This window comes from Trichoderma evansii (genome assembly GCF_050947405.1).
Source record: "Trichoderma evansii strain SZMC 28006 chromosome Unknown GGI43scaffold_3, whole genome shotgun sequence".
Taxonomy (NCBI): Eukaryota; Fungi; Ascomycota; class Sordariomycetes; order Hypocreales; family Hypocreaceae; genus Trichoderma; species Trichoderma evansii.
In genome coordinates, this window is record NW_028145203.1 from 1330729 (window position 1) to 1341543 (window position 10815).

General features: G+C 48.0%; 7 protein-coding genes across 7 annotated transcripts; 3 read left to right on the forward strand and 4 right to left on the reverse strand.

Annotated features, from left to right (window-relative positions):
* Positions 1-245: 245 nt before the first annotated feature.
* Positions 246-2977, reverse strand: GGI43DRAFT_248313 (uncharacterized protein). The gene is made up of 4 exons (XM_083200785.1): positions 2773-2977; positions 1849-2512; positions 332-1799; positions 246-273 (listed from the first exon to the last, which is right to left on the reverse strand). Exons 2-3 carry the CDS (start codon positions 2446-2448, stop codon positions 498-500), a joined length of 1902 nt encoding a protein of 633 aa, XP_083064138.1. The 5' UTR covers positions 2449-2512; positions 2773-2977; the 3' UTR covers positions 246-273; positions 332-497.
* GGI43DRAFT_248145 (multiprotein-bridging factor 1) lies at positions 2848-4006 on the forward strand. The gene is made up of 2 exons (XM_083200782.1): positions 2848-3408; positions 3478-4006. The coding sequence occupies exons 1-2, from the start codon at positions 3247-3249 to the stop codon at positions 3778-3780; spliced, it is 465 nt and encodes a 154-aa protein (XP_083064139.1). The 5' UTR covers positions 2848-3246; the 3' UTR covers positions 3781-4006.
* Positions 3989-5231, forward strand: GGI43DRAFT_248239 (uncharacterized protein). Its single transcript, XM_083200784.1, has one exon. The coding sequence runs from the start codon at positions 4232-4234 to the stop codon at positions 4931-4933; it is 702 nt and encodes a 233-aa protein (XP_083064140.1). The 5' UTR covers positions 3989-4231; the 3' UTR covers positions 4934-5231.
* On the reverse strand, positions 5133-6796 carry GGI43DRAFT_248777 (coatomer subunit epsilon). Its single transcript, XM_083200787.1, has 4 exons — positions 6174-6796; positions 5975-6117; positions 5686-5924; positions 5133-5632 (listed from the first exon to the last, which is right to left on the reverse strand). Exons 1-4 carry the CDS (start codon positions 6565-6567, stop codon positions 5530-5532), a joined length of 879 nt encoding a protein of 292 aa, XP_083064141.1. The 5' UTR covers positions 6568-6796; the 3' UTR covers positions 5133-5529.
* A 60-nt stretch (positions 6797-6856) lies between these two features.
* Positions 6857-8021, forward strand: GGI43DRAFT_396326 (60S ribosomal protein eL42). The gene is made up of 3 exons (XM_083204944.1): positions 6857-6932; positions 7299-7576; positions 7642-8021. Exons 1-3 carry the CDS (start codon positions 6930-6932, stop codon positions 7679-7681), a joined length of 321 nt encoding a protein of 106 aa, XP_083064142.1. The 5' UTR covers positions 6857-6929; the 3' UTR covers positions 7682-8021.
* GGI43DRAFT_396327 (ureidoglycolate hydrolase-domain-containing protein) lies at positions 8022-9361 on the reverse strand. The gene is made up of 3 exons (XM_083204945.1): positions 9106-9361; positions 8769-9012; positions 8022-8705 (listed from the first exon to the last, which is right to left on the reverse strand). Exons 1-3 carry the CDS (start codon positions 9223-9225, stop codon positions 8095-8097), a joined length of 975 nt encoding a protein of 324 aa, XP_083064143.1. The 5' UTR covers positions 9226-9361; the 3' UTR covers positions 8022-8094.
* Positions 9362-10546, reverse strand: GGI43DRAFT_396329 (ureidoglycolate hydrolase). The gene has a single exon (XM_083204946.1). The coding sequence runs from the start codon at positions 10314-10316 to the stop codon at positions 9579-9581; it is 738 nt and encodes a 245-aa protein (XP_083064144.1). The 5' UTR covers positions 10317-10546; the 3' UTR covers positions 9362-9578.
* Between the last annotated feature and the right edge of the window lie 269 nt (positions 10547-10815).

The window sequence follows — 10815 nt, forward strand, 5'->3', positions numbered from 1 at the left end:
AAAGTGGCTCCCAGACTCCAGCATATCAAATGGACAAAACATCTCAAATAATAGAATTTGGAATGAGCTGCAGGCGGGCCCGCTCGGCTATTACGCTGGAGCCGTCGATTTCGCCGCCTATTGTACTCTGTAGATTGCGGCTATTGCATCTTTCCTGGTCGCCGCCATGCGGCAGCTTGTAAATCTCACGGGTAGCCATGTGCTGACATTTGCGGGCTTCCCCTGGGCAGGCCAGAAACTCAAATCATTTTGCGGGCCTTGTTATGATCCTGGCTAATACAGCGTCAGCCTTGCTAGTATTTTCTAACAGAATGTGATTTGTATAACATACAATAGATAGGCGGTAGAATTAGTAAATACCCTCCGACGGATAGATGCATCCGCGGATGTAAAAGGTAAAGTCTGCGACAGCCGACCAGCTGAATGTAGACAAATAAGTAAGGAAGACTTAGATACCCTCGTAGTTGGGCCGAGAAGTTTCTGCATCTAAAGCAGCGCTAAGTGCGAGTAGTGACATCCTTTGGCGCTGAGAAGAAAGATGCCAACCACCAGGCAACGCCAAAACGCCCAATCAACTCCAATGCGTAGATAATCTCGGTCATTCCAAAGAAAAGCCGGTCGGCTACGACTATTCGAACCAGTAGAGACCGGTACGACTTCCGAGTTTCTTCACTAGAATGTCCAAGAACGAATGCGTCCATAGGAGATATTCGAAAGCTTCGAACGTCTTCTGCATTTATCGTGGGCTTAGCTCTGTCGGCCGAAGTCATCGGGCGTACAATCCTTGCTGGTCGACGTCGTAACTTTTGAATCAGCTTGAAATACACAAAGTCCACGAAATTCGATACCTGTAGTGGTGGAGGCTGCTGCTTCAGAAAGAGTTTGGGTAATATTTCAGGCTTATCAACCCAGATGGTGTGATTTTCAGCCAATTCGCTGAATATAGCTTCAAAGTCATGGGCGAAATGAACAAAACGAGAGTAGAAGAGAGGCGTCAGAATTTGTATCTTCACGCGCTGTGTTTGCCCTGATGAAGACGACGCTTTTGTTGAAACGAACGTTTCTTCTCCACTTTCAAGGATTCCGCTTGGTACATATGTCACAGTCAACGGATTTGGCGATTGTTCGACAAGAAAACGTAGATATTGGCGAAAAATCAGCTCCAGTCTCCTCTCTGTATCATCCGCAAGCCTACCAAGGCTGTCTTTCAATGGCTCTGGTCGGTACCAAACATGCAGCTGATGAGAGAAGAACAAAGAGCCTGCTTCTTTAACGATTCTTGGGAATGTTAAAAATCCGACCCAAAACCATGCGAGAATAAATCTCATCTTCTCCAATAGGCTCATCTGGGAAGCTACGATAGCTTCACCTTCCGAGCGCAGTTGGGCAAAGAGCTTAGATTGCCCCTTGGATGAGATGAGATTGATCGTATTATCAATACCGCAGAAGCTGCTCATACTACTTTCGAATGGATCCCTAGCCAGCAAGGAATAAGATCCATTACGAGAGTTGAACGGAGAAACATGGAAATCCTTTTTCCATGAAGCTTTGAATTGCGTATCAGAAGGCTTCGAACGGATAGTCCCGGGGGCAGAAATTCGGGTAGCGTCTTCTGAGGTGTCACGCAAGACCAGGTATGGTCGTCGCTCGCCGAAAGTGTTATTCACCTCCAGTATTATAGCAGACAGAATTTTATCAGGAGAATACAAGTACCAAAATGAAACTGGGTTGAACTGGTATCCTAGGAATTTTGGGGCGGTAACGAGAAAAGCAGACGGGTAATCAGTTGGGTTCGCGCCCTGCAGCAGTCAGTTTGGATTAGTCCATAGTTTCCTCGCTTTGTCACACCTGAGATTTAAGATAGTTGTCCAGTTTACCGCGAAGTCCGAGTTTATTGCTGCCTCTTTCCAGATAATCGCTTGAATCCACGCGGAACCAATTCTTCAGGCGCCAAATGCCAGATAACCAAGCTGTGGGGACATCTGGTTCATCCACGGAGATCATGCTATTCATACTCCCTCTACAGCCCACAGGTATACCAACGGTTAAATAAGAGTATGAAAAGCCATGTTGTTTGGGGACTCTTCTTTTGTGTGTTACTCGGCACGGTATAAGGTAGATCCCAGTCAGATCATCCTGACGTGGGTTGGCATCTCTCGATATGATCCATGAGCAATGATAGCCTGCCCAAACGGCGAAAGCCAGCGCCAATGTACCAAGAGTATATTTGGAGCGTGCCAGACCATAGCACAGAGGTAACAGCAAAGAGCGTAGATTCCAAGTAGCACATATAAGGAAAAGGGCACGGTCAAGCTGACGATACGCTCCGTACAGAAGAAGGATAATAAATGGTATTACAATTAGCCAGTAGCTCTCTCGCGCTCTGTCAATCCAATCTGCGAAAGCTATCACAGCGTTGAATGGCGAATCGTCGGCCAAGCCGTCCATAATAATGACATGGAGACCAGTTATGTCGTACTTGGAATGAGCCAGACTGCGAAAGGAATATGTTCTAAAGCCATAATTAGCCGTCGGAGATAGGGGGCGCTACCAAAACAGCAGCAGGCATTGTGATGCATTAGGGATGCCCGAAGAGATGGAGAGATAGTGGTGATGAGCACCTCTTCTATAATAGAGGTGCTTTTTCAAGCAGTATTCTCCACGCTGCCTCCTCACTTGAAAGGCAAAGAGCTGCGCTACGATCGTACAGACTCACACAGAAAAGGAAAAAATCACGAAGAGGGGTTTGACCAAGAAAATGATCGGAATTACCTCCAAACTCCAGTCAACTGTCCATCAAGGTGCCTCTCAGCTCAGCGTCGCTGTATGTTCGCTATTCGGCAGATCTCCTTAGTCATCTCGATTTGATGCGCTGTGCTCTGGATGCCGTCATTCACAGCCAATCGACGCCATTAGGTAAGCCGGGGTACTCTAGCACCTTCCATGGCAAGGGCGGCGATGCGCGAAAAGCCCCACGGAGGCGCCGTCGACTAAATCTGGCTTGCCGGTTGAGTCAGATTGCAGCAGCCCTTCTTCCACTCTCAATCTCACACGTTGCTCCAAGGATATATTGCCGACAGTCGCAGCACTAGGCCCATCTGCAAACTTCATTCTTCCATTAACAACTCCATTGAATTCAACGCTCTGATACCCAACTCTTAACTGAGCTTTTCTGCTTTCGCCACGCGACCATCGCAAACATCACTACAATTTTTTTGACCGCTTCACCACCTCATCTCCATCATCATGTCTGAGGATTGGGATTCCGCCACCAAGATTGGAAGCCGCGTTCGCGGTCCTGGTGCCTCGGACCGCGAGACTGTTATCCGTGGAAAGAGTGCGCTGAACGCTGCCGCGAGATCTGGTGCTTCCATCAGCACTGAAAAGAAATACGCCAGCACCAACTCAGTATGTCGAGCAGCCATCCAGATTGACAGCAATTGTCTGCAGAAAGTGAACCTAACAATAGATTTTTAGGGTGGTAGCAGCGAAGGCCAGCGTCTTACCAAGGTCGACCGCTCCGATGACATTATCAAGCCCAAGACCGTTGGAAAGGAAGTTGGAAAGGCTATCGAGCAGGCCCGTCAGAAGTTCGAGCCCACTATGACCCAGGCCGAGCTGGGCAAGAAGATTGGCGAAACATCAGCAACCGTCGCTACATACGAGCGTGGTACTGCTACGCCTGACCAGACCATCCTCTCCAAGATGGAGAGAGTGCTCAATGTCAAGCTGCGGGGCGCTAACATTGGCGCCCCGCGCCTGGGCCCTAAGAAGAAATAAGTAAAAGGGATCTGAAGGGGAAGTGAGAAGTAATGTGCCACAAGGCAAGATGCTGCGACAAATCGCGTGGCTTCGTTGTCTGGCGGATGATGCGTACGCAGTACGCACTAACAATGAAAACAAAAGGAGTACAAAGCTGTTTCAATAGATGGGTTATGGTTCATTCCTGCTCGTATAGCAGAGAAACAGGATGTATTGGTCCGGTTCACGCAGGATTTTTGGCGTTTAACGTGGGATGATCAAGAATTTAGAAATTCAGAATGTGGACAAACACCCAATTTTGCCTGCAAGTTCACTTTTGCTTCACCTTTGCTTCACTCGTCTTTTGAACATGTGCCTTTTTAAAGTTGACAATGTCTTGGCCAACTATGTTTAACACACAATTCAACGTAATTTTCCTCCTCCATCCATCAAGTCAGCTACCACGCGCGTCAAGTGCACTGTCTACGAGATGGCGTCTGACAACTTCAAATCTGATGAAAGATCCCAAAGCCGACAAGAAGGCATTGAAGAAAGCATCATAAATCGAAAGAGAGAATTGAAGGGCTTGTCTAGTAGCTTCTCATCCAACATCGGCCAGCGTATCTCGCCTTCCAACCTACAAGACAACGCCAACATATCGCAAAAGAAGAAGAACCGTTCTGTCAAATCCATCATTGCTTGGCTCGAACTGGCATCAGCCAATAATGACATATCAAGACATTCTGGGGACGATATCAAGTCGGTTCACTCGGTCGGTACAATATCATCGGCGGGCTCGAATTCCTCGCTGCTCAGTCGACACACCATGCCTGGGGCAGCAGATGTGGAGGAATACTCCTTGACGTTGTTAAAGTATAAGCAGTACTATACTGATGTCCCGCTGGGGAGATGTCTGGACGCTCAAGAACAGGATAGTGCAGCAACATCGAGTAATCCACACGTTAATGGATCCGAGGAGGCTAGTCTGCTACGGGAATCGCAAGATGGTACTCTAGAATTCGACATATTCTCAGCTTCGAATCAACAACTTTCCAGGCTAGGCCGCTATACAGACTCGGTTCTGGAGGATGGCGAGTTGAATAGTATGATTATCAATGGACATAACGGTGATTGTGATTCGGAAGAGATTCGTCTTCATCGTCGAAGCCCCCAAGAGGTATTGGCATTTTAGAAGAATGTTCGATCGCAGCTTGAGATTTCAGAGGATGAGCTGGAAGATTAACTGTAAATACTTCCACTACGTGACTAGTGCAATTTGCGCGGACAATAAACAAAGCAGCTACATTCACAAGATGAATACAGTCTATAATTTTTTTTTTTAAATAATATATTCCATTTTATACATTATTTATGATCATTAAATCTTTAAGCATGGTGCAACAGCCCAGTTTTCTACTATTATGCAGGGTAAGTGAACATGAGGATTGTTCAAACTAGCAGCTTGAAGTTGTGGGGCCACGAAGATAGTAACGGTTTCTGAGCTTCAAGTCGCTATTATTATCCAGCTACCTAGCTATAAATTTAAACTTTCTTCAGAAAAAAATTAATAAATGTGCCACCAGCGTCAGATAGTTTCTATACGTGAATATCTCTTCCAGGTATAGGGGCGGCCGTTCAAATCCAGCAGGCTGAGGTTGACGCTGGATTGTTTTACAAGCCATTCGCGTGCGAAAGGCTGTGGCTCGTATCCTTGTGGTCTCCGATGGTCTATCATTTCGCCCCATTATAACATAATAACTCGCTGCGTAAATTGATACTCGTCTATGATTACGCCTTGGCTGAATACTTGGCTGCTGCCTTGTCGAACAGGCTGCTCTTCTCCTCCAAGTCCAATAACAGCTGGTGGTTGGGGTTTACCTGCTTTAGTGATCTGCGATTTGTTAGCAGCGTGTTCTGCAACAAGGAACAACAACGAGCACTTACTCGACAAGCTCGTCGGTGTTGTTTCCAGAAATGGAGTTCAAAACCAATAAGTTGGCAATGCCTTCAGCATTCTTGGGGTCCTTTTGTATGGCCTGCTCCAAGGCAGACTGAGCCTCCTCAAGACGGCCAAGGTGTATCTCGCAAACTGCCTGTGCGATGAGGCTGGGTACTGAGAAAGTTGAAGAGCCCTGTGCAAGCTCCTCATAAACGTAGAATGCCTGCTGGTACTTCTCGCCGCCCTATTGAATCTTAGCAATTATACCTTCAATCGATCCGCAATCGCCCTTACCACTCGGACTCCAACCCAAGCCTCAGCCAGGTTCACCAAGAGACTGTCTTGCGCCCACCTTCGTGCGGCAGTAACTTCCTTCAAGGCTAGGTCGGTTCGGTTCTGTTGTAGGTGGATCTGGACTATTAAGGCGACAGCGTCCACTATGGAAAGCCATTAGCATCTTTTGGTCTCGTCATGAAATGGAGATATCACTTACAGCTTCCTTGGTGCTGCGAAAGCAGCGCAAGTGCCTCCTCAGACTTTCCAGCTGCTTGTAGAATCGTGCCGCCAACAACCTGGACGGTAACGTTATCGGCCGCTGATGAAGCCAGCTTCTCAATCGTCTTCAGTGCTGAATCGGTCTTTCCAAGAGTGTACTCGGCGAGAGCACCGACAGCTTCTAGGTCGGGAACTGCCTCGCCCTTGACATCTGCAACAACATCTTCGGCCTGGCCAAGGGCGATACGGGCTCGGAGCTTCAGTACTCGCACGGGCAGCTCATTCTCAGCAGAGAAGGATGATGTGTCGAAGTCGATAACCTCCTGGTATTGTGATTGGTAGAAGTGGGTGTGAATGTTGATCAATTCACCTTCTGTAGAATATGGGTCCATTTTGGCGATTGGCGACTCTGGCGATGTTGCGTACTTGCTGTCTCTAAGAGGAGGATACCATCATCAACCATAACTGGCCTTCCAGCTCAATCGCTCCAATGGTGGGGTCCCCTGACAGGGACTCCATGCGCCACACTCAAGTGGCTGGTGAGACTTATTTATTTTTTTTCTGCCCAATAAATGAGGCATAGATTCTGACTCACCCTAGTAAGCCACACTTCGTTATCGAAGCCCCAATCAGGAATAGCGTTGACCCTATCGCCCACAAAGCGAGAAATCACCAAACTCTCCCAAATTTCGCTTTACTCCGGAACTTTGCATCACCACACACTCAAGTAACGACACCGCACACCGTCGTCAAAATGGTACGTTTATGGCTGCTATCACCATCGATGCTCAGTCGATCCCTTTGATACCCGATTTACGAAAACGATCCTTTCGAATGTTTGCGTCCGCACGATGGCAGTCTTCGCGATTGAGAACGACAATTTTTTGCATCGAATCTCTGCGGGGGGGAGGAACGGGGGAAATTATCTTGTCGCCATATCGAACAAATATTCCGGAACATACAATTCTGTCGTCAAAATTCGAGCGCTCCAGCTGTTTGATGTTGGAAAATTGATCAATCGATGAAGACTGCCTTGTGCCGGACACACGACCGCTTCGACTTGCACCGTCACTTTGAGCAACACATCGCGACCCAACAGATGGCTGACATATTCTCGGATTAGGTCAACATTCCCAAGACCCGAAACACCTACTGCAAGGGCAAGGAGTGCCGCAAGCACACCCAGCACAAGGTCACCCAGTACAAGGCTGGCAAGGCCTCCCTGTTCGCCCAGGGTAAGAGACGTTATGACCGGAAGCAGAGCGGTTATGGTGGTCAGACCAAGCCTGTCTTCCACAAGAAGGCCAAGACCACCAAGAAGGTCGTCCTGCGGTTGGAGTGCGTCAAGTGCAAGACCAAGCTGCAGCTTGCCCTGAAGCGATGCAAGCACTTCGAGCTCGGGTATGTGATCCGCGGAACCCTATTGAGGGAGCTTTTGTGTGTGGCTTTACTAACTGCTGCTATAGTGGTGACAAGAAGACGAAGGGTGCTGCTCTGGTGTTCTAAATGCGTTGTTTTCCGGTCTTACCAATTCTCATGCTTCTCCTTGCAGCATATGGGCATCATGGAACTTGGCGAAGGGGGGTTACTGGTCCTTAATTAGAGGACGGCGGCTCATAGGAAACGAAATAAAAAGATTTCTTCATGACCGCATTCACGCGATTGTACTGGGATATGCCTCGCAGTGTTATGGTTGGAAAAGCCAAGGCTGAGATAGTATTCTAATTCACTACGACCTGGTGTCTCTTGCTGGGCACCCTCTAGTTCACGGGACAAGGCTCAGACTAGCGAAAATGAAAGATGAATGTCAATCAATTCAAAAGGAGATGATCCTGTGGCATGTGTATTCCCATTTGTCCTTTTTATCGCTTTCTATGTCTTGTCTACCTGATTCCAGATGTGTCTAAAAAAGTTTTTGTCTAAAAGCCCTCGCCCAGCAAAATAGTGCGACCTTGTCCATACCACAGAGCGCCATTGCGAACATCAAGTCCTCGCTCTTGTCCAACAACCCACTCCCCGATAAAGTGAGCATCTTTCTGATCCCACACCTCGTTCTCTAGCCAGCTATTGATGTCATCGATGGCATTGACCCACTTCTCTCTCTTTTCGGGAGTATCATGCTCTTCATCTGTCAAGTATCTGCCCAGCGTAATGTGAGCGCTGGGAACCTGGTATCGGGATCCAACCTCGATACCCGCATCCTTGACCTTGTCAAAGACGTCTCGTCGGAGGTGGTGATATGTGTAGTCGTCTCCCTGGATAACAGCACCAGTAGACGTATCAGGAGCAACAGGGGCTGGTGAAATAGTAGCTTCACCAGAAGCTGGGAGAAACGAGAGAGCGAAAGCAGAGAGGTCATATGAAACCATGGGCTTGACAAGACGAGACCGATGGGTGTGGGTATATGAAGCAATAGAGGGGATGGCAGGGCGTAACGTAGAGACGAGCTCCCCAATCTCCGGGGGAGTTTTTGAGAAGGCAACCTCAAGGGCCGTCATGTGCATCCTGTGCATGGGCATGAGCCAGATTTCTACGTGAATTTATGGGTTAATATTGGCTCTATAATATGAGTTGGCTTCAAGCAAATACTCACTTGGCGAAACCTCCTGAAGACGTGCCTGGATCTTTGCAGCCAGCTCGATAATGTGGCCAGGGGGACGAGCCCAAATCACCAAGCAGTTGCGCTCATCGACGAAGCCAGGCTCTATTTCTGGATTTTCAAGGCGAAGGAGGCATTGATCAATTACGAGCTCCTTGTAGTCTGCAGATAGGAACTTTTCCTTCTGGAGACCGTTGCGCTTAGTACGGTGAGCATGATACAACGCTTGGATTTCTTGCTATAGAAGACGAATTATTAGCATTTCGTTCATAATTACGGGATTAAATAATGTTTATATATATATATATAACTTGGATATATGAGCACTTACAGGCTTGTTATCGCAGGCTCGGATGAAAGCCTCGTAGGGGTTCTCGCCCGGTTTCAAGACAATCCCAGACAGGTCTTCGAGCTTATTCTTAGCATCGGTGGAATACATTGTGCTTCCCATGATTGCTCAATTCTCTTCTTCTTCTTCCTGTAAATGAATTGATTAATAAATTATCGATCTGTAATTCTACAATATGCGTTCTCTATCAGTATGAGTAGTATTTATTCAGTCATGCTGCGCCCTTGGGCTCCCAGGCGACACGTACTCCCCACTCTCGCAGATCGGCAGCGTATTTGAGATGACTAAGCGGCCCAATGAGGTGTCACGAAGCCAGCTCTTGACGAGTACATGGTAACTAGTCCAAGGTTGCGAATTTATGAATACGAGTCGGCCGGGTAGTAAATAAACGTCCGATGCGGCGCTAGACGATATGAAGGCTCATTTGGTTCCCAGATTAACGTGAATATTGAAGCTTATAGCTTGATTGACCAATCTCTATGAGGTATCTTAACCCGAATACTAGGCTCATCTTTGCCGTCTGAAACAAATTCGAGCAGTTGACAGTCTTCAATAGCAACGCCACTGGCAAACTGTGATACTACAAAATCCAATCTTGTTCCCGTCTGCCCTAATACTACCATTGGAGAATGCCACGTTCCTGCACCATAAGTAACAGCCTGGCTATTTGTAGCAATAAAAGCGCGCAGACGCTTGAGATCCGGAAAGCCTCTCCCGGGTAGCCCATCGCCACTCGGTACAGGTAAATCTTTATCTTCAGTGCTAGGCGGGAGGCTCGGAGCGACAATGACCAGGTACGATGAAGCGGTAGATTTTATGGGCGTGAATGTTTGCGCTGTGAATGGGTGTCGCTCAAGATATCGCACCGTGAATGTGTTTGCTCCAGAAGAAGAGCTGTCGGCACCGCCCCTTGCAGCGCTGACGAAAATGCTCATAATGGGTTCGCCCTTGCCGCTGGGCGCTTGATCGTAGAGATTCTTCAGTCGGCTTACATTTCGATACTGGATTGCGGAGCCTTGGTTGGCTGAGAAGGCGTTGGGCGGTAAGGACTGAGCATGGGCGTCGAATGACGAGGGGTGGACATCGGGCCGGGGGTTGGAGACGACATCTCCGAAGGATGAGAAGGCTTCATGAGTAAGAGGCTCGGCGGTGACTTGTATATCAAGAGCGCCGATGTTAAACTGAATCGCCATGGTGCCGGGTGACGAGATGAATGAAGCTGAGATATAGATGACGTTGGGTAGAGATGGGCGTTGATGAGAACTTTCAAGCTATATACGCACAAGAAGACAGCAAAGCATCGTCATTACGAGATGAAGATAAGAGGCACAGATCAATGAATCTCAAATCTCCAGATACTGAGTTGTGAAGATGAATCTGCGGTCTACATCTTATGTACATGGATCAGGTATCACGGAAGCTGCCGACCTTGATGCGGGCTCTGGGCTCCGGTGCCGGACCCGCCCGGCGCTGAAGCGGGTGGCGGCGCCTTTTTTCAATGTTTGGAATGGCAGAGGCTTGATCAGCTCTTGGCTAATGCTGCCTTCCAGATCGACTCGTGTGTCAGTTGCATTGCAGATTTGATACATGTACTCGATCTTTAGCAAAGTGGAAGCACAACTTCAGTTTCTTCAGCTTCTCTTCTTTGCTTCTCCATCAACCTCATCTTGCAATTCTACCGCCTTTCTGCTT